The sequence below is a fragment of the Martes martes genome, assembly GCF_963455335.1.
Source record: "Martes martes genome assembly, chromosome: 11".
In the NCBI taxonomy this organism is placed as follows: Eukaryota; Metazoa; Chordata; class Mammalia; order Carnivora; family Mustelidae; genus Martes; species Martes martes.
In genome coordinates this window covers 10,206,710-10,229,420 of record NC_137899.1, presented here as the reverse complement: position 1 = coordinate 10,229,420, position 22,711 = coordinate 10,206,710, and the positions used below count along the sequence as shown (strand labels likewise).

Sequence of the window (22,711 nt, the reverse complement as noted above, 5' to 3'; positions counted from 1 at the left end):
ACATATCTGTGTAACAAAAAAAAAAAAAAAAAACCCACAACATTGAAAGACCAAAAAAAAAAAAAAAAATCAGGAAAAGATATCTGCAATGTATTTAACGGGAAAAGGTTTGAATCCTCATGATGGACTTTAAATGCCCACAAATTTTATAACAGGCTTTCCCTCAAGTGCTGAGCCCTATTTCCCCTCCCACTGAAGTGAGCTGCTGGTTCTGTTTTAACTGATAGGATAGGGTTTCTGGGCCTCACTGGGCCTTAAAGGACCATAGGCTTTCACTTCTTGTCTCGTGGAACACTTCCGCTCCCATCCCTAAGTTGCAACATAAAAAGTCCAACAACCCTCATGAAAAGTCAACGCGAGGAGGAGCGGGACCTGCTGAGCAGGGCCTTCCTGTCATCCCCGCCAAGGTGACAGCCTTGTGAGCAGAGCGTCCACTAGCTAAACACCTGAGTGACCCCAGGCAATGCCACTTGGAATAGAAGAATCACAGAGGCAAGCCCTGCTTGAATTCCTAACCCATAAAATCATGAGATACAATACTATGTTGATTATGTTAAGCCACTAAATTGTGGAATACTTTGTTATAGAACAATAGATAACTGGTCTAATCCTTAATTTATGTAAAGATTTTATAAATCAATGAAAAGATTGATAAAATCAATCAATTGAGAGAGAGAAGATATTAACAAGCAACTTATGGCAGAAATACAAGGACCATTAAACATATTTAAGAATCCCAGATTCACTGGGATTTTTTTTTTTTTTTTTTTGACAACTGAAAAAATTAAAGAAGCCTAATTCTGGTAAGGCTATAGGGAGTTAAGCACTGCCATCTATTATTTATGGAGATGGAAATAGCGATCTGACAATAGGACTTCCAGAAGGCCTTTTCGAGTCTGATGCAGAAACAAGGAGGGAAGAGAGACTAGTAATTTGATTGTATGAAATGCAAAACATCTCCAAGACAAAAGAAGTACCATTAATTCGGGCAAAGTGTATATTCATCAGTGGATTATCAGTATTTATTTCTTGCTCAAATCACCAAACAATGGAGGTAAGCAGGTAGATGCTGCTCACCATTGTTAAAAAACAAAAATCCACCTGAGTGAATTTAAGGATCGAATTGGCTTTATTCAATGACTCATGATTGTGAAGCATCCCATCTGGCAACAGCAGGGAGCTCTGCTGAGCTGTAGGAAAGGAAAGGTTTTTAAGGAAACCTTGAAAGGAAAGGTGGAAAGGGGCCCGGCACATTTTAAAAAAGAGGAAAGGGGCCCACCAACTAAGCACCCCCTCGTGGGAAGGAAAATCCCAAAGATAAACCAGACCCTGAGAATGCAGCCTGGGGCGACCAGGAAGTCGGCGGGGCCTTCCAGATGGGCATTGGGCCCTGCAATCGATCAACATATCTATATCTATATCTATATATATATATAGAGAGAGAGAGAGATTTTATTTGAAAGAGAGAGAATGAGAGAGAGAGAAAGACAGCACGAGAAGGGTAGGGTCAGAGGGAGAAGCAGACTCCCTGCTGAGCAGGAAGCCCGAGGCACGACTCCATCCCAGGACTCCAGGATGATGACCTGAGCCGAAGGCAATCGTTTAACCAACTGAGCCACGCAGACGTCCCATGTTTGTGCATATATTCTTTTTTTTTTTTTTAAGATTTTATTTATTTGACCTAAACCAAAATTTCGCTGCAGCTTTTTTAGGACACTATGTCATGTTTTAATATCAGAATTATGCTTATATTACACAAAATGAATATGAAAACATTCCCGATACGGTGATGATCTGAGATGACAGGTGGAGATGGCACAAATGGGCTGGGGTCCTCACCAAGGCTCCATGGTCAAGCAGGAGCAAGCCGGAGTCCTCCTCTTAGGAAAGGGGCCGGGTGGTAAGGACACCACGGCTACCGTGTTGAATACTGTCCACCCCACTTATGGTGGTGTGCTCCACACTACTTTTAAGAGCAAGAGCATTATCTGATATTTAAAAGTAAGCAAACACTTATCTAATGAAGCTAACCGAACCTGGACATTTTTTGGAAGTCATTACTTAGTAACTTTAACAATTTTTTTAAGTGGCTATTGGTTATTTAGGTTTTCTACTTCTTCATTTCTAATTCCTATTTCATTGAGTTTTCCAAATTTATCCAAACAGTATACGGATACAGTGTATTTCCCGGCAATAATTCATCTTCCTCCCCAGCGTCTCCTTTTTGGCCTTATATGTCTCTTATTTTCTGCTTTCTGGTTTTTATGCTTCCTTAGGAATGCCTTTGACTTGTCTTTCCGTATATGATCTGCATTTATTCTCCAAACTCACCCTTCATTGGAAAGCGAGTCAGCTTGGTTTAACTTGTACCATCAGTCACATTTCCTGTTGGACACCTCAAATTATACTGTGCTACTTATTTATCTATTTGACAGAGAGTGAAAGAGGGAACACAAGCAAGGGGAGTGGGAGAGGGAGAAGGAGGCCTCCCGCCAAGCAGGGAGCTCGACGAAGGCCTTGATCCCAGGACTTAAGCCAAAAGCAGAGGCTTAACCGACTGAGCCACCCAGGCGACCCCTGTGTTATTTTTTAATGGCAACAATCAGAGCTGCTATTGAGTCCCTTCTAAATGAGATGAGGATTTTTTAACATGCTTTTTCTTTCACCCACCGCTTCACCATAGATTTTACATTATACATCTTCACGTTCATAATCTTTTGGACAGGGGCACCTGGGTGGCTCAGTGGGTTAAGCCTCTGCCTTCAGCTCAGGTCATGATCTCAGGGTCCTGGGATCGAGTCCCACATCGGGCTCTCTGCTCAGCAGGGAGCCTGCTTCTCCCTCTCTGCCTGCCTCTCTGCCTACTTGTGATCTCTGTCAAATAAAATCTTCAAAAAAAAAAAACCTTGGACATGCGCTTTGCTTTATAACCATATGATTCTTCGGACTTGACAGTTTTTAACTGGTATTTAACAACATCTTTCAATTTTGCTCATTCTTCTTTTTTCTTTTAATATGGAACACTTCACGAATTTGCATGTCATCCTTGCCCAGGGGCCCTGCTAACCTTCTCTGTGTCATTCCAATTTTAATACATGTGCTGCCAAAGCAACCACAACTTTGTTCATTCTTTTATTATTTATTTTTCACCTTTGCAGATATCATTTTGGACAGCTGTGGCAGGTCTAGGGTACACGAATGTCGTCATGTGTGTGTGTTCCTAGAGAAGGCACTACTTTCTTTATATTCCAGGATCCAGTGCCCCACCACGTGTCCGTATCTGCTGCTTGCATTATTGATTATGTCATCAGGAACTGTAATCACTGAATGTCCAGAAAATGAAAATGCTCATGGGAGAACCACAGCCATGGCCACTTCAGAAATCAGCTTCTTCCAAGAGTGCTGTGGCTGTATACGTTCTGGTTGGCAAAGATTCAAGTTCTTCGGTATTAATGCATGGTGGAAAGAAATGGATAGAAATCTACCCTCTTCCTGCTACTCCCTGAAAGCTCAGCCCTTCGTGCTGTGGCTGGCACATGACAACACTCAATAAAGTAACTACACTTCAGTTACTCAACTCCATTTCGGACTAAGAATTCCTTGGAGCAAAGACCAATTCCTCATTTTTTTTTTAGACCAAATTTTTAAATGCTCAGTACCAAGCACCTTAATACCTTAATAGGTGCTCAAAAAGGCCTAAGCCCAATTTTTAACACTATACAATTTCAGTTGCAATGCAAGTTAAATCCACCTCTCTATTCTAAATTGGAATCCCAATCACAAACTTTTCCCCTAGGAAATGTGTTCCGGGAAAGTAATGGAATCGCTCCCAAGAGAAACATTCCCAAGTTTACTTTCGCATTTCACTGCAGTGTTCATGGACATCCTATAAACAAATTCAACCCCCGCCCCCAACAACAAACACTGGGCCTGGAAACTTAGTTCCCGTCTCACAAAACAGCAAAGTTGGCACAAAAGAATGAGGTCAGGCTGTGGCAATGCGTTCTAATACAGGCTCCCACACTTAGCTTGCCTTAATACTTAAGCTCTAAGACTTAATGTCCCAATTTTTAAAATACAGTCAATATGTATCTCCTTTGCTAAGCTACTTTGCTTTGTTGCAAATAAAGGACCTAGGGCCATGTGGACATAAAAATTTATTTTTAATTACAACTTGTGTCATGCAACAGGCATGGGATCACCTACCACCATTTCACAAGAGTGAAGTAATGCAGTTGTCACTTGCCACTTGCAAAAGAGAGAGTAAAGGCAGTATTTATAAGTCAAATACTTGCAATATGGGAAGTCTTTGTACTTAAAAGTAAAATTTGAGTTCTTTTAAAACGGTTTTGGTAATTCTTTTACAATTTCCTCTAATTAATATTTTGCATTAAATGCCCCAGGTGTATAGTAGTGGGACTATCTTTCTTTTCACAAAGGTGTATACATCGGTTCATGGGTTTCACATGCCCAGTATTCACTTTATTTTCTTCTATATTAATGTACTCTTTGTAAATGCACGCACCAGAGTATGCCTGACTTGAGCAATCGAGGAAGTTTCTTTTCATTCATAATGGCCATAACTTTACAATCAAAAACGAATTATAAACTTCCCAGCCTCAACCCACATGAATGATGAACCAATATAACGATAAACAAGCTTCAGTTTTCTCCAGGTATTTTATGCAAGATGCAGTGTAGCCACATCCCATGAAATGCCGATTGCCACTAGGGGGCTGTTGCCCTACTCAATCAAATAAAAGTACTGTCACACAGCTAAAAGCTTCATATAGATGTATTTCTGTTCTTGGTTGCTAAAATGTAGGCAGTTTGGTAAATACGCTTGTCTCTTGTGCTTTTTCTACTTTGGGTTATGTATTTTATAGATGACACACACAACTCTACAGGTTAAGAGTGCTAAGTATTATTTTTACTATAGACCTTTTCTTCCTTCCCATTTAAGATGGGAAGACCCAGCCTTTGGTATCAATAACTTATTGCCATGACAATATTTAAAGGGTATCATCAGTGTTCATTGCAGTTGTGTAGTCTTTCGGTAAAGGGGTGGCGAGAGCCTCTTTGCTCTCAGTAAGGGCTCTAGGCTGATGGATAAACACACTAAATTTAACACCCTGGTTGTTGGCAGCTCTGACAAAACCACTATTGGCAGTCATCGTGATGGCTTTTAGAGTGTCTCCTGTCCCAAAAATTGTTAGCGAGCGGCTATTGATTTTTGAACTGGCCACTAGTCTCAAGGCACGCTCAGAAGGCTGGTCAGGCACCACATTAATTTGCTTAATCAGCATAGTGGCCCTCTCTCTCTCCCCAGGTCCTCCTAAGGTATCCAGAATAGACTGAAAGTCTTTGACAGCAGAATGACAGGCAAACAACTCCTTGTCCTTCATAAACGCCTCCAGCTGTGGCAAAACCTGCTCCTTCCTCTCTTGCTCTGCTTGTTCCGTAAGGACTTTCTCTTTGAAGACAAAGTGGCAGCCTCCGTAGCTGAGGGCAGATACGTATGTGATTAAAGTCGTAATGTCCAGATTCACTCTTTTGCACACGTCGACCTTAATTTCCGTCGGAAAGGCAACACTTGCTAGAATATTTTCTCGGTCCACTTGGGTCACCCGCAAAAGTTCAGGGCCCTCGTCGTCTGACTCACTCTCACTGGGCTGGAGCTCTTCTGAGTGATCTAAGAGAGAGTTAACGGCTACTATGTCTCCTCTCACAGAAATGCCCATTTCTTTGAGCTTCTCTGCCATGGGGCTGGACACGCTGTTGTAAAATGCAAAGATGATGTGAGGGTTGCTGTACTGCACTGGTTGCTGGTGACTGGCCTGGAGGAAGTCTTCAGCCTGCTCAATGATGCTTTTGTCACCATACTGGCCCCTGCCCAGCCAGATGTTATGGAGAGCTTCAGCCTTTCGGCCAATGGCTTTCACCCACGTGTGACCACCATTTGCAACCACATCCACCACAAGGGTCTGCTTTTCTCCCACGGCATCTGTGTAAGCAAAGACATGAAGAACACTAACAACTTCTTCCAAGTTTTCTGCTGATTCCACGATGGCTCTTAGGTGTGTTAGGTTAGTGCTCTGTAGATGGGATTCCTTAATCGCTACTTTCCCGGCTTCTACTTTCTGTAAGAATTTTAACTCTGCCTTCAATTTGCTGCACAGCTTTGCACCACCTTCTATGCCACCTTTTCTTGATCTAGAAAGTGATTCTGCTCTCTTGATCAGTTCCTTGGCTATGGCGATTCGTTCACAGAGCATGGAGTGTGCAGACATGCTGACAGCATTATTCCTTTCCTATGGAAAGAAAAGAAACAAGGCAAATCGAAACAGTCCTGAGAAATGACGGCAATCAATTCTTCACTGAGGATTATACAACTTCAACCTAGCAACAAAGCTTATGGCGGCTGAACCTTCTTCCGCACGGCTGATTTTGGAGTGACTTCCTCCTGTGACAACTAAGAAAAGGATGATACCTGTGTTTCCAAACTCTTCTTTTGGTATGTTGGGTTCTGACACAGTTTTTTTTAGACCTTTATTTCTTCAGTCTGAAGGTCATGTTCAATACGTCCGGGGTCAGGGTAAAAGGCAGGAGTTCGGCCAGCTGCTACACAAGGAGCTCCCTGGTCAGCAGCTTTCCTGTTTGGTTGGAGAACAGTTTTTATAAAAGGCTCGGAAAGTGAAGAGAGCGCGATTAAATTAAAAAGATCCACACAGACGAGCTGGTTAGCAAGTGGTCCAAACCAAAAGTGTCTCCCAAAATGACCACTCTAAGCCTTTCTGACCTTTTCCTCCCTCGCAAGTGGGTCCCCTCTACCCGACTGCCTCGTGCTATCCCACGGGCACACGGTCCACCCGCCACGGAATCAAGACTGCCTCGTTCCTGCATTTGACGTCAACCCAGTACATTTTAAAAGACGGAAGGGGCCCACCAACTGGGCTCCGGCTCCCAGGAAGGAAAAGCCCGAAGATAAACTAGACCCCGAGAGTGCGGCCCGCGGCGACACGGAGGTCGGCGGGGCCTTCCGGGCGGGCATCGGACCCTGCAGCCGTACCGGGTCCGCTCGCACAGCTCGGCCGGGCCACGCTGACTCGGGCTCAAACAGCCCCCGGAGCCAGCGCTGGGCGTGGAGGGCAGGACGGGGGGCGCGCGGCGGCCCAGAGTCCGCCCCTCCCGGCCTCGCCGGCCGGCCCAGCCCCTCCCGGCCGGGGAAGTGCCGCCCCGCTCCCTCCCTCCGCCTCCCCGGCTCCTCACCGGCAGCGCCAGGACCGCGTGCGCGAGCAGGCAGACACGTGCGCGCGCGAGGCCGGGACCCGCCGGGAAAGCTCGCCCGGCAGACCCCACCCCACTCCTAGCAGCTGCGGCTGCTCAGCCCGCGCGAGCGCCGCCTGAGTCACGTGGTCCCGCGCCGGGTGACGCCGAGTCCGCGAGTCCCAGGCGGGAGCGTGGCCTCCCGAGCGCGGCTGACGCTAACGCGGCCGCCATGTTTGTTGAGGGCACCCGGCTTCTCCCACTCTCGCATCAGGAAGAGACCGCGAGTTCGCGGCAACCTCGCCCCGGGGAAGCAGAGGTGGAGCTCTCGGGGCCAGGCAGCACTCCCAGTAGGGCGCCGCCCACTCGGTCTCGCAGGCTGACCCCGCGCTTAATCCCTTAAGCTCGGTGTGGACTTTTCCGGGGGCAGAAGTCGTGCATTTTGGTGGAGACTATCTCCCGGTTGCGCCCAAGGACTGTGTTTCTGCCGTCAAGCTCAAACCCCTTACCGAGTGGCAGGCAGTGGAAGAATTTTCGGCTCATTTTAAGTGAAGAGAAAACAGCGTGTTCAAAGGTTTCACGCAAGTGTTAAGTGCTAGAGCTGGGACTCTTGATTCCAAGCCAAAGCACTTTCTACTGCGCGATTCTGAGCTCTCCATAGAAAGTGTGATACCAGAGATGTGCTACCTTTCTGGAGGACATATGATCGAATGACTTCTGAGAGGAAGAAACTCGTATTAGCCTAGTAAGAGTGTCCAAAGTCAACCACAGGCTTAGGACTTTTGATATAGTAAAGCTAATTTTAAAAAAATTTTTAAAGGACTTCAAATTAACATTAATCCTATGTATGTCTCCTCCAAAACCTTATTTGACACCCTTAGGAAAGGAAAAGGAATAAACCCACAAGAGTAACAAGAACAAGAAAATGACTGCACATGAAATGTCTATACATTTTTGGAAGACAAAGAACAATAATAACACTTATTCAATGCTTATTTTATGGCAGGCATTATTCTAAGTGCTTTTCACATATTAACTTATTTAATACTCTTCACAAAGTAAAAGGTAGATATATTTTATTTATTTTTTTAAAGGTTTTATTTATTTATTTGACAGAGAGAGGTCACAAGTAGGCAGAGAGGCAGGCAGAGAGAGAGGGGGAAGCAGGCTCCCTGCTGAGCAGAGCCCGACGTGGGGCTCAATCCCAGGACCCTGGGATCATGACCAGAGCTGAAGGCAAAGGCTCAACCCACTGAGCCACCCAGGGGCCCCTAAGGTAGATACATTTAAAGCTAAAACCACGACAAAGAGGTTATCTAACCCAGGCAGCCTCTCTGTAAATGGAGAAGTTTGCACAGTGAAGCAAAGTGTCTGCAGGAAGTGACTCACAAAGCAGAACCCCAGAAAGGCCATGGAACTGCAGGTGCCTAGAAGGTAGAAGGGAGGGGAACAGTGCGCAGGACTGAAAATGGGCACTGCTTATAACCCTGTAAAAACAAACATTCCAGTTCTCTCTCAAGTCCAGTGCAGCTGGGCATCTAGCCATCCTTCTCCTGGCAAAAGACTACCAAGCTGACAGCAGGGAGTCAGAGGGCTTCCAGACACAGGAAGAAGGACAATTTTCTATGGAATGTGAAATACTGTTAGTTCCTCCTCTGCCTCTCCCAGGATGCTGACACTCCTCTTCCTAAGCCCTATTTTTCTCTGGAGAAATTGAGCAAATGGAAGACCACTGAGAAATGGTTTACAGCAACAACCCCCAGTTTGTAGGTTTGGAACTCACAAACACAGCACTTCCAAACATTTTTCTGTTTGGAATTTTAAGTAAACCAGAAAGTAGAATAAAATGGTTTTTAAAAAAGTATTCTATAACTAGCCTCCTCAGATAATTCATTCATGAAACATGAGGGCTTTAGGACTTTTTTAAAGGGAGGTGAGAGTGTAAGAAAGAATTTTTCAAAATTAAAAATGATATCCCCAATTCTAAAATATCATTTAAGAGTAGGAAAGGGTGAATAAAACTGTACTAGAATGTACAATAAAGACAAGTAAAAAAATACAGGAAAAAAATTAAATTTCTCAAACACTAGGAAACTGACCAAAACTGAAAGATTTTAGTTTCTACAGTGAAAGGGCCTACCGAACGCTCAGCACAATGTTAAGAAACCTACAGAAAGGGACACGTCAGTGTGAAATTTCTGAATGTTGCAAATAAAAGGTCGTTAACTGCAGAGGGGAAAAAAAGTTATAAAGAAAGGATCTGGAACACACACACAACAGCATTAGGTTTCTGATCAGCAACGCTGGAATCTAGGAATAATGCCTGTAAAACATGGAGATCATTTCTAACCTAGAATTTTTAAACCCAGCCCACCGAGATAGAATATAGTTTCAAACCTGCAACTAGCCTGGAGCAGAGCAGAAAGCCGGTTCTGAGAGAGAAACTTCTGGAGGTGTTTGGAGGGGAAGAAGGGTGCCGGAGGATTAGGGAGAGAACAGTGAAGATCACTTGACATGATATACTGAGGGAAACAGTATGTAAAAGGTTTTAAATTCCTGTTGGGGGAATCTCAGAATTGGTGATAGCTACACAGAACACAAAAAAGTGAAGCAATTATCACCTCCAGGAAATTTATTTAGGAAATATAATAACAGTTTACTTGCAAAGCCTTTAATAAAAGCGTTTACACTGAACATTGTGATCCAATTAAACTGAGGCAGAGAGAAAGTGAGGATAGTTTAAGAGTTCTAAATTCTCACCTTGCAGAATATAAAGTCTGCAGAGCGGCTAACCTCCAGGAATCTGGAGAACTGCATAAGCCTACTATTTAAAATATGGAGGACAGTACTTGCTGGAATACCTGGAAAAGTTAAAAGTAATGAAACTCAGGGGCATCGCCTCAAATGAAGTGTTAAAATTATCTAACTTTTTAAAATACGCTCATGCTTAGGAAGCTGATTATCACTCACCTGGTATCTGATAAAGATGGGGAGTTTAAGGACTAGGCTGGCAGTTTTCATCCATGAACATCAATGAACAGATGAAAACTCCTTTGACCCTCCTTATCACCCAGTCAGAGCCCAGTGAACCAGTACTCAGTAATCACAAAGATTAATATATGAATTTAAACATTTTCCATGTTTCATAACTAATAATTATTTTGCAAACTTAAGTTTGTGGTTCATTGAGGAACTAGAAAAGAGAAAGGACAGAACAAGCAGAGGCAAAGCCTTTAGGAGAGGGAAGATAAAAAATGAACCAAGATCAGAGAGGGGCTGTGAACATTAGGAGCACTGTGACGCTTAAGGAGGTTTAAACCAGCTCAATTCCACAAGCTGGAATGACTGAAGAGTTGTGAGACATTTAGGGATGGGGTCGCAAGACCAAAGAACTGAATTCCCCAAGAACTGGGAGCAAAAGGAATGGCTTTTCCGGTCAATGAAAAGAAGGAACTAAAAACAAAGGTAAAAGTGTTCTAGGCAGCATCAACTGAATGACGCTTTGCATTTAATGGGGGAAGAGCCAGAGAACAGAATATGGACACAGATTTGCTTCTGTGAATTTTTCCTCCTTTTATTCTGTGGACTTACTCTGTGAGCCTTCAGTAGGAATCTACAAACACTTTTCTCCTTAATATGCCTGCCTTACTTTCCATTCTTTGACTTGTAGAATTTTGGTATTCCTCTGGTTTTTGAATATTGGACATTAGAGAGGGCCTGAACAAATCCAAAGGCAGCTAACCCTTACAGAATACTTGAGCATGAAACCTGCAGACCTTTCATTTGCATCATCAAATTCTGTCCTCAGAAAACCCTCTGAGCCAGTAAGTAGAAGAGTTAAGACCTGACCCAAAAACCATTCCTTTCTACTACTATGTTCTCTTTCTACGGTGCTGCTGGAGCCTCAACAGACCAAGAGATTAGATACAGCCTTCAAGACAAACATGTTGACATCAGAGATCAAGCTGCCACCTCCCATCATAAAGCTGCTGCCACCTACACTAAGATACAGAGCTATCGTGATGGTGGGGAGCAGCACTGGGAATCCTGACCAAAACACTTCAAGGTAAGACTCTGTTCTCCTACACTCAGCTAAATCTTAAAACCTTTTGAGCCACATTTGAATCATGGAACTGCCTATTGTGTCTGTTAGTAAGAAATGACGATATTTAGCGGTGCCTGGGTGGCTCTGTCAGTTGGGTGTCTGCCTTCAGCTCGGGTCATGGTCCAGGGGTTCCAGGATCGAGCCCAGTGTCGGGCTCCGTGCTCAGCTTCTCCCTCTGCTCTTCACCCCACTCATGTTTTCTCTCTCAAATAAATAAATAAAATCTTTAAAAAAAAAAAAAGAAAAAGAAATGATATTCATAAACTCTGTTCTGTGGGCCACACTAATGATTTCTCTTATCCTAAAAATGTCTTAAAAACAAACAAAATTAAGCAGTATGTCTTCCTGTATAATGAAAACAGAGGTCACATTATTTGCCTACTTCTATGAGTCTTAATTGACAGCCAAGGTTGAGATTACATGAATGAGGGAGAGCCTTAAGCCATAGCATTGATGTTTAAGTATTAAGGATTTTATTTCTAGCACTTATGTTCATCCTTGAGTTTAAAAAGTCTAGGGGAATCTAAGGGACTCCTTTAAATACATTTACCTACTTGTGATGGAGAAACCAACAGGAACCAGTCCACCACTTTTTATTTACTTGCATCACAGATCTCCTATAGGACATTCTTTGGCCTAGCACCCTTCAGAGCCCCAGTGCAACCTCAGTGTCCTAGGGTTTCACTGATGTACACCTAACAGTGCCTACAAAACACCTATACTTCCTATCGTCTCACGAATCCACGAAAGCCTGCAGATTCTCCCAGCTCTGAATGCAGTGATGTTTACCAAAATCAGCATTTTGCTTTACTGACACACACAGACAACATCTGACAGCAAGGAGTGTAACAAGATTTGTCTGAACCAAAACTGCATGAAGACTAACGAGTGATTTCACCATTCTGCTTTGCAGTGTAGTTTCCAGAAGTCAACTGTGATAAAAAGCAGGAAATAACTATTTTAAAATTTCACTAACTCCTAAAAAGCTAGAAGTTGGATTTAACAGTTTATTATGATTTATAAGTATCATTTTAAAAACATCAGTCCATTAAACCATGTAGAAATAAGTATGCAAAAAGTCTGCAAAACAAAACATACTTTAAACATGTTTGAGTAGAGGGATTATCTGAGATTCCAGATTTTTCAGTCACTCAGTTATTATGCTATGGCTGCCAAGTAATCCTTAACTTCAGTCGGAGTGAGCCTCCTGAATCCGGCTTCATTGCAGATTCCAACCTCTATGTTGTCTTCTGTCATTTGTCCTTCAAAGCTTTCCTATTGAAGAGGGAGGGCAAAAGGTCAATTTTCTAAGCACTTAATTACAAACTCATTATAAATCCCATTGTTAGAAATTATGCTAACCTTTAGGGTTAATATGGCTGTATGAATGGCATCTTCAAGTTCCAGGTCTTCATTGTATCTAAAGAATTTTTCGAAAAAACAATGATTTATGGCACAATTTACATTATGATTTAAACCTGACAGCAGCAGCATAAGAATTTTTAAAAATCTAAAACACTCCTAAAAATACTAAGCTACAGATTCTTTTAGTCCACTCATTGCAATAACTGTCCCCAAATAAGAATTATTTGCATGCAATCCTAATATCATGGAGCTTGAAAACCTAACAGGAGTATAAATATTTTAATATACCCAGAATATGGTGGTAATATTATAATTTTTTAAATAAAGAAGTCAGACCTTTGCTAAAATTTCCTATGTTTGTTCTCCTAAGTTTTAACTTCACGTGAAATGTTTGAAGACTATTAATATGTAAAAGAAAAGTGCTTTAAGAAAGATCTTAAAATTATTTAAGTTTACCAATTAATCCCAGGTTTAAGATTTTTAGTAATCTTAACATTATGTGAAAAATGTACTGAGAAGGTCCATCTGTTGGTTCTAGTCAGTCACAAACTTCTACAATTCAAAATGTAGGACACACTTTGGGGGACTAATGCTCAGTCCAGAATACGGCTGGAAGTAAGAGCAGATTGTTGTGCTAGGGTAGCTGACAGATTTTTACATAGTACTCCACTTTTCATCAAGCACATATTTCACATATTTAATCTACCATTACTACCAGGTATTTGGCTTCACAATTTCTGTAATTGTTATAAAGTAAACCGTTACCACTTAACTCATTTAAACTTTCCTCCCAAATTTCGTACTCCAATTCCAAGAGTTTTTCATTTTTTTTTAGATTGTAGAAGGAGAAACAAGATAAAAAATAGAAACAACATTTAGGAAACAACTATAAGAATGGAGGAAAAAAAGTTCATAAGAAATACATAATATTACCAGTTAATATAGTGAAAACCAGGAAGCCAGGGTGAAGAGAAGTTTTTGTTTATTTGTAAGTAGGCTACACAAATGAGTATTTGTATACAAAGTAATAAAACAAACGTGTTTAAAATCATAATGTTAGTGATTTAAACAGAGTGGAGAACGATGAAGTAAGCTTGCTAAATCCAGCTACAATTAGCCTACCTTTTCTCGAGGAAAGTCTTCCCGTTCACATAGTTCTTTCCCATTGCTGTGGCTTTCCAGGCAAAGTAAGCTCCCTAATGAGGAAGAGAAGAGGATAAACCGTATTTTAAATCATTAATCTTATTATATCACCCTGCCATCTCTTTTTTAGTTCTAAAAATCTGTCTCCGACTTCTAAGTTCACAGAATATCGGAATGCAATGGAATATGTCACAAAATAGGCTATTTTCACAAAAGGTAAGTAACAAAGAGGCATGAAGGCACTTCTGGAGGTTATGGAGAGGGTCAGTATTTTGGTTGTGGTGACAGCTTTCTCAGGTATTTACACCCGTCAAAGCTCATCAAATTGTACACTTTGAATATGTGTAATTTACTGTATACAATTTATGTAAAGAAGTTGGTTAAAGGAAACAGATTAACTTAAGGCAAATAAGCAAAAGTATTATTCAGCTTACTGGGATTGAAGGCCTCTAAAAATCTATTGTACATGTATGAAAAATGGTGAGCAAGTCTTTATTATTGCCAAATAAACTAAAAAGAGACAGTATCTCGTTAAAAATATTCATAGTTTAAAAAAATATTTCATAGTTTTGGTATTTCATAATCTAGTGTTAGATGAAAGCAGCAATATATTGTGTATAATACGGCCTCATCTGTTGGAAAAAAAAACATACGCACACACACAAGAAAAATACTGAAAGAAACATACCAAACATACTTTACAAGAAACAACTGCTTTTTAGATAAAACAGGGAAGAAAAAAGCAAAAAATGAAACCTGGATCCAAGCGATGGTGGCTTCTGCTACCCCAATGGAATGGAGGGAAGAGAGCTTGTCATTTAGCCTCAGCAGCTCAGAGATGGGGTAACAGACACTGTGACCTCTCAAAATACTTCAGTTTCCTCATTTAAGTAACAACCAACCAAAATATTTTTCTTTTGCTTCTTTAGATTACAAGGTTAGAGTGTAAGACTGACACGGAGTGAACCTGCAATTATTTAATGAGCCACAAACTTGGAAAGATCCGTTCCTCATCATGAATTTCTTTTCTTCTGGTTTTCCTCACAGCAAATGAGATGGTTGTGGAGAAGCAGTAGCATCTACAAACGCCTCCTAACTCAGAAACCAGTCTTCTGCTTTCCAGGAGACAAACTCACCCACTTTACAAAACAACGGCTTCAAGAGTTACATCTGTGTTTGTGTAGGAAAAGCCACATCCAGGTCAGCCCCAGGATTAAGCAGATCGCAAGGAGTATAGCACTGGCCTCTAGACACGAACCTTTCATCACGTTTGTCAAAGCAACAAAACTCCAGACTTGAAGAGATCTGGTAACAACTATTTCAATAAATCTTTTCAAGTATGTGGAGTTCATGAATAAGAGAAGGCAGAGAAACAGAGGGCAGACCCTCTTCATCAGACGACGGCATTGCCAACATTTTAAATGTGCAAATGAATATACACCACTCCAAGTGTTCTAAAGCCCCAGTGTGAAAGAAAAAAGGAGATACTGCCAAATTTTAAACTTTTTGTGGTTATTGTTTTTATTAGATGTTCAAGGAGTACTTTAACAAATCCCTCTAATATGTATGATACTTACAGACGGATCTGACTGAAATAAATATGGTCGCCCCTCATTCCAACCACAAATTAGTAGGGAAACTCCAAATGGACGAACGCCACTGAAGAAAAGAAAAACGAAATTACTCGGCATCTTCATGGTGTTAAAGTCGACCTAAAGTAAGGATTATTAATACTCTTAAGTGTTAATAAAGCATATCATGGGGTAAAATGAATTAGACTTGTAAGTTCCTTAAGAAGTATTTCATACCCCTCTGAACAAATCAATTCAAAACAAATTCTCTTTATGGTACTAAGGAACACTAACCAAATCATTTGGGTAAACAGAGAGACACAAATATTGGGGTAAGTGTGGAGTAACATTTTGTGTCTTAACAAAATGAGAACTTTCCAAAAAATGCAGCTTTTCCACTAGCTTTACATTATCAGCAGCTATCTTTCTATTACCTCATCCCCATGCACACCCAGATTCCAGAGAATTAAAAGAATATGGATGTGTTAAAAGAGTTATTGCTTTCATCATGTGCTTACAATCATTTGTGGCTGCAAAGATAAATTTGGAAGCAGCAATAATTGCCTGCCCATAAAGAAGCATTTTAATCACTGGCAAAAGACATTATCTAGAAGCTGCTTTCTGCAATTATATCAACAGCAAGACACCACTCTATTTTTTTCCTTAATATCCTAGGTCACCCAATTTTAAAATTCAAAATACCCATCATAGTGATTTTCTCTATTAAATAAATACAAGAATAGTAAATCCTCTTCTTAAATACATGCACTCTTCTAAAATGGTTTCTTTTCTTCTAATTCGTGACACATTTCAAAGTATAAAATCAACTCACCCTGACTGAGTGTATTCTTGCATCACTGAAGCGACTCTCTGCACCAGCTGAGCTGTGGGGATGGGTTCTTGGTAAACGAGATAGTATTGCTGAGCTAGTTTCCGGGCTCTGTGCACCAGCACTCTAACAAACAAGGAAGAAGGAAGATTTAGTTAACACTCGGCTATTTAAGTCTTACAAGTCTTACATGTATCTGTGTAACAGTAACAAGCAGCTCCAAGTTAGTCTTGCTCTGACATCTGATTCCAGTTAACTTGCGAGAAGACACCAGAGCAACACAGAGGAGCTGAGCCATAGGAAACGGAACAAGGATAAGACAAACGGAAGAAATTTAGGGACCAGGGTTACCAGTCAGCTCAGCAGTAACAGATTTAGTATACACAATGGGAGCTTTACCTCCCTTCACGGCTTCTTCAAGATTGTGCCCCCTTTCCTGAGGGCAATCATCCTTTTTATCTCAGACAAGCCAAAACACACAAATGCCCACACAGTAGTACACGTACGTACATACGTACATATACGCACACATACTACTTAGGGCATACTTTTCTCACTCTGCTTCAATCCTTTCCACAGACTGCACTTCAAAGAGCATCCTTCAGAGACTAAAGTTATTAAAAATTATTAATATTCTGTATAATGATCAAATACATTAGCAGGACAAATAGGATGGACCTTTAACTGCTCCTGTACTGCAGGTCTGAACCATGCACGTTACCCTTCTGTGTAAGACTCGGTTTACCCTCAGCAGTCCTGCCTCGGTGTACTCCGTCAGTACACTGCAGCATCCCTTCCGTACAATGGTAACAGGATCTACTGTAGTGAAGCCCGGCCACATTCTAGCAACACTGTTGCTTTTTCTGATTTACTGAGGTGAAACTGGTTTACCTGTGTCGTTTCCCAAAAATCAGGAATGAAGTAATAATACCCCGCTTTACCTGTTATATGACAAACACAGAAATGTGCCAATCTCTTTCAACTTGCTGGTACCCTCATATAACAAAGGCCCTGATGTTTCACTTGAGTGGCCTTTGAGAATTCTGTTCCTTTGCTAAGAACACAAATATAATGGGGTTAACTCTGAATGGTAATGTTTTCTTTTGCTGCCTGATAACTTTTCTTAGATACAGCTTATTATAACTTGTATTGCTTATTTTAAAAAGGCATTAGAGAACAGCTTAGCCCTTGGATAGTAGAAGAGGGATTGTGATCAGAAGGGAAAGCTCACTAAACAGAGGTAAAGAGAAGTACTGGTTCTCCTCTTTTACAACAGAGTGGCACAGGGTTATCCTTAAAGCGACCCTTACTGTAGTCCATGCAGGCAAGCTAAAGTCAGCTGCCAACGATGCTAAACAAAGTACAAAAATAAAGGGTTGGGAGGTTAAAGGAAAAACACCCCTGGATATTTCTCCTCAAGGTACAAATTACAAACAGTTCGTAAAATGGTGAAAAAAACAACAGTATAAAAGTACCTGTAATCTGGGCCCATGCCACTATACACCAGGCCTATATGCTTGGTAATTGGTTCCACTTTGTGTACACTTCGCTCATCATACAGAATGGATTTCTGTTTCTTCTCAGTTGCTAATACCACACCATTTGCAGCTTTAAAAAAAAAAAAAAAGCGTCAAAGGTTTAACCACTTAAAGACTCTGCTTCAGTAGTTTTCTAATTATGGATGCAATTCACCCAAACTCCTTTATTTCCTTTTATTTGTAAAACCTTTTCTATATTAAAATCACCTAAGAAATGATAAATCCATTTTTCCCTCAATGGTCATCTATACTATGGTAAGGAACTCCTAAAGCTAAATACATTACCCAACATCTCTTAAAGTATTCCAGGACACCTAAAGGTCCACACATTTTAAAATAACGAACTTCTGCCTACTTGGCTACTGTTCTTATAATTTGAAATTTAATCAGTGATACAGGCTTTTGGGGGGAAAAAAGGATATCTTTAGATTAAGTTTTCTCATTAACTTTTTCTAAATATCAGAAAAAATAAAAACCATATATAATTAGTGGAAAAGCAAAAGAATACTCAGTTTTCTCAATGGGAAAGATGATCTGTGGGTTATTACAACTGAGATATAAAGGAGCTACATTTATTTTGAAAAAAAATTTTAATCATCTTCTTAGACTTACTGGCTTATTAGTTTTTTTAAACTTCAAAATACTGTAAATCAACAGAAAGAACTGTTAAAAATTATGCTGCTCTAGTTATTTATTTGTATTAATTACTAATTAATTCCAAAAGAACTTTAGGATAACTATTAACAGGCATCTGAAATGAATGAAACGTTTAATTACCTTTAATTCCTACCGAAGGGGCTCCTCCAGCTACAGCAGCCAAGGCATATTCAATCTGGACAAGTTTACCAGATGGGCTTAAAAAGAAACAAAGGTATTTGCTAAATTCACATATCCTCAAAAATGTGTAATAGAAATCTCTCTGAGAATGGGCAGATATATAGGACAAATCCATTAACCAAATACCAAAGAACAGCTGAGCTTTCACATTATAAAGCTGTACAGAAACTGAGTTTACCAGGCAACTTGAACATATTCATAGTGAAGCACTTATTTTTCCTCCCCGCCCCCCGCAACCCCACTTTCTTGTCTGCCTCTCAAAGCAGCAGCCATCATTACTGTTGCCTTTTACCACTTCCCAACCTTGTGACTTCAAATTACTTAACCCCACTGTGTCTCAGTTTTCACATCCATAAAGTGGGGATAATAGGACAATACCTATTTCAAAAGATTGTTGTGAAGATTAAATGAAGTGATGCCTTTTGTTCCTGGCACAAAATTAGCAATAAGTAAATACCAAATAGTTAATGTAATTAGAACATCTGTGTGTTTGTTAAATGCCATACAACAGCATATATTTTGTATGGGCAGAGTCACACATTTTATAAGGTAGGCATGGCCTAAGATGTAAGATCTAGTTATCACCCATGACAAAATATTTTCTATATAAGGCTATTTGGCGAAGCTATGAGCTGATGATATACAACATATCTGATTCCATGGGTTTCATAGCCAAATACTAGCCCTGAACTGGCTTTTAAGATCATACTTCATTTCAATCCAGTTGTTGAGTTAAAACATCACAAATTCGCAGACTAACCTAATTTTACACAAAAAGAGAAAGGTCTTGAGTAAAAGTAATTTGTCTAGAATGACACAGCTTGGTCCATAACTCTGGTCTACTAATGAATATATAACCTTGAGTTTCAGAAGGCCTTTTATTTCATCTTCATAAAATTATGGATACTCAGTCATTCAATCCTCAACTTTCTTCCAGACACACAGACTACTCTTAGAATTCAAAAACCCCTTTGACAAGCTAACATCTCTGCCTGGAATGCATTTCACCTTCCTCTGGTGAACTGTCTCCTGGTCATCCTTCAATCTTCAGTAGAAATGCCATGTTCTTAGAGAAGCTATCCTGACCACTCAGACTAGGTTGAGTCGCATACACATATGCCTATGATGTCCCATACTTCCCCTCTGGCTAGGAGTCATCATGCTTAAATTATTCTTACAATGTTTGTCTTTCTCAACAAAGTGTGAAGAAACTCAGTTCGGTCAGTATGCTAACATATAACCTAGTACCAGGAGTCACAATCATTTGGCTGGCAGAGACACAACTTAGACCTACGTACAGCATAAGCGTAGGTGTGGCAGCTTAAAGACTCTTAAATGACAAAATTAGCTAACTTGAGTGAAATAACATCAATAGGTATTTAAGTTTTTAAAAACAGGCTGTACATGTTTTACTTTATTATCACTATTTCAATAAACATATCATGACTCACTGGGTCCACCCGGTTTTCAATACTCCTGGGGAACATTTTAAAGGCTCAGGTAAACTTAAATATACCTTCTCTCTGTTCCCACAATCACCTGCATACACATCTAGCATTGCATCTTCCTCTATGAAAGCTTACCAGTCTATGAGCTCACTGAGCCATCAACCATCTTTTTAGTCAGTCATGCCACTGGCCCATTCCAAAGTACCAGCATCTCTACCTGGGATAACTGACTTCTACCTAGTTTTCCTCTTTTCTACCCTTACTTCAGTCTCCCTAGCCAGAGATACCATTGTACATCACCTCTCACTTAAGTTCTGCAACTTCCTGGTTCATTTAAAATACAAACTTCTTATTCTGGCCTACAAGGCTCTGCAAGAGTGGCCCTACACACGCTAACTCATTGCTCACCAGACTCTAGCACACTGGCCTTAGTTTCAATTCCTGTAGTTCAAGTTTTTTTCCCAACTTCAGGACTTTCACATATCCTCTTTCCTCTGTCCATCGGTCTCTCTACCCCTACGTCTTCAAATAGTTGGCTTTTCTCACCTATGGTCTAACAATTCACCCCCACATGCGGTGGCTTTTCCTGACTATCCAATCTTCAGTTGTTTCTTTTTTTACTTTTTTTTTTTAAGATTTTATTTATTTATTTGAAGGCAGAGATCACAAGTAGGCAGAGAGGAAGGCAGAGAGAGAGGAAGGGAAGCAGGCTCTCCACTGAGCAGAAAGCCTGACGTGGGGCTCAATTCCAGGACCCTGGGATCATGACCTGAGCCGAAGGCAGAGGCTTTAACCCACTGAGCCACCCAGGAGCCCCTCTTTTTTTACTCTCTTTTAATAAAAATTTCTGAGTAAGAGAAAAACTTTATTCAGAATGCATTAGCAGACACTAATCAGTAGACACACTGTTTACTCATTGTCAATATTCTCAACTGAATGTCATCCACAAGAACACCTATTCATCCTATATTATAGCCTCATAACTTCCACCATTAATAGTTTAATTCTGAGTAAAACAGCCTAGAAACAAAAATTTCAAATCTCAGACAGAGTTGAACTATTATGTTAAAAAACAAGTTTATTTTAATAAATTATTACAGATGGATCCAGCCCCTGATGACGTTTTGTTTCAGCTCCACTTATTCTAAAGAAAAGATAATACTTTCTTAAAGAACCAAGTTTGCTTTGTTCACAAATATGAACAGTGGTTATTTAGCAAATATTGCTCTCTATCATTGTATATGGTTACAAAGGCTAAAAAAATCATTTATTATTGAAAACTGCCAAGGGTATGGAAAGTATTTTAGTATTTTAAAAAGACACCATACAGTAATAGAAACTGTATTAATTTCGTCATTGGAAAGAACCCAGTTTTAACATGAACTCAGCTACTCATCTATGAGCTCAGACAAGTTTTAATTTGCTCGACCTGTGGTTAGTTCATCAGTAAGATGTTGAAATAACATTTATCACACAGGGTAGTAGAAAGAAGTGGAGTAGGTTAAATTGCACCCACACAGAAAGTACTCAACAAGTTGGATCCCGCTTGCCTTCAGCTAGCTGTCAGATAGAACATTTCAACTAAATGGCAGATTACTGATCCCTAAGAAAATGGTCAAACTAAATCATTCCCGGGTCGATTTATTAAACTCGTGGCTGATGGTTTTCTTACATCTGGAACAATAGTTTATCTCAACTATATTTTTGAAAAATATACTATTATTAATCCCTTGTCCTAAAATAGAAAAGCCTACAATATTTTGTAAAGTAAACATAACCCCCCCCCACCCCCAAAATCGCCAAAACGGAAATGCAGCCTACTAGCCTGGGGCCCACGAACATTAGGGGACAGAAAGATTCGCGCTTTCATTTTTAGTCCTTAAACTTCTAACCGGGGCAGGGAAGAAACCGAAAGCGGGAAGAGATTTCGAAGTACCAAACGGAGACTAATACTCAGACCGGACTGTAACGATGAGGTTTTCCGAAAAGAAAAAAGGGACCCCCAAGATTGGACCAAGATTCCAAGGTCCAGAAGCTCCCCAATCAGGCCTACTTGGGTCAGGAAGGAAATCCTGAGTTCCGAACGGGACACCCGGAGGCAGCTAATCCAAAACTGCCTTATTCGCCAGTCTTCAAAGTGAAAGTAAATCCCTGGTTGAGGACCTCAGCCTCCCGCAGCCCCAAGGTCGCCCTCGATCCCCAAACCCGCGTTCCCGCGGCTTCCCGGCACCGCTGCTCCCAGGCCGCGGGCGGGCCAAGAAAATGACTTTGCAAAGTCGCATTTCCATCCCTATTTCCCACTGGGCCCCCCGGAAGCATCAAGCCAGAGACTAGGACGGAAAAATCTGGGCAGAAGGAACTCCTACAACCTCGGCTCCGCGGAGGACTTTGGGAGCCCCTTCCATACCTGAATGTAGTCAGCGAAAAGCTGTAACCGCGCTCCGCCATCTTTACCTGGAGTGCCAAAGCACATCCGCACACATGCGCACTGGAGCCAGTTTCTTTTCATTTCCCCTCCCCGCTCCTTCCTTTCTCTCTCTCTGATTGGAGGAGAGTCAGAGCCGCTCCAGGGACATGCTGGGCGATGTAGTTCCAGCAGCCAGGTTTGC

General features: G+C 41.0%; 2 protein-coding genes across 3 annotated transcripts; both read right to left on the bottom strand.

The window, feature by feature from the left end:
- Window positions 1-3,153: 3,153 nt before the first annotated feature.
- LOC308352692 (UPF0415 protein C7orf25) lies at window positions 3,154-7,410 on the bottom strand. The gene is given in 4 exon segments (XM_080819012.1): window positions 3,154-5,039; window positions 5,042-6,311; window positions 6,491-6,653; window positions 7,270-7,410. Coding segments are annotated over 2 exon segments (1,263 nt in total). The 5' UTR covers window positions 6,291-6,311; window positions 6,491-6,653; window positions 7,270-7,410; the 3' UTR covers window positions 3,154-5,025.
- A 2,473-nt stretch (window positions 7,411-9,883) lies between these two features.
- PSMA2 (proteasome 20S subunit alpha 2) lies at window positions 9,884-22,586 on the bottom strand. 2 transcript variants are annotated; one of them, XR_013967634.1, is made up of 9 exons: window positions 22,510-22,576; window positions 18,595-18,671; window positions 17,755-17,887; window positions 16,283-16,405; window positions 15,457-15,538; window positions 13,859-13,932; window positions 12,734-12,791; window positions 12,470-12,646; window positions 9,884-10,127 (listed from the first exon to the last, which is right to left on the bottom strand). XR_013967634.1 is itself a non-coding variant. In XM_080818186.1 (8 exons), the coding sequence occupies exons 1-8, from the start codon at window positions 22,548-22,550 to the stop codon at window positions 12,530-12,532; spliced, it is 705 nt and encodes a 234-aa protein (XP_080674312.1). In that variant the 5' UTR covers window positions 22,551-22,586; the 3' UTR covers window positions 12,365-12,529. The 2 variants fall into 2 exon arrangements, 1 of the variants encoding a protein (XP_080674312.1); XM_080818186.1 differs by lacking the exon at window positions 9,884-10,127 and having other exon boundaries at window positions 12,365-12,646; window positions 22,510-22,586.
- Window positions 22,587-22,711: the final 125 nt, after the last annotated feature.

Bases quoted from the DNA above. Each gene is read 5' to 3' on its own strand.
- PSMA2 (XM_080818186.1), bottom strand. From the start codon at position 22,550: ATGGCGGAGCGCGGTTACAGCTTTTCGCTGACTACATTCAG. The intron at 13,933-15,456 runs GTAAGTATCATA...CTTCCTCATTAG, and splicing joins TATTTCAGTCAGATCCGTCT to GGAGCTTACTTTGCCTGGAA. The intron at 12,647-12,733 runs GTTAGCATAATT...CCTCTTCAATAG, and splicing joins CAGCCATATTAACCCTAAAG to GAAAGCTTTGAAGGACAAAT.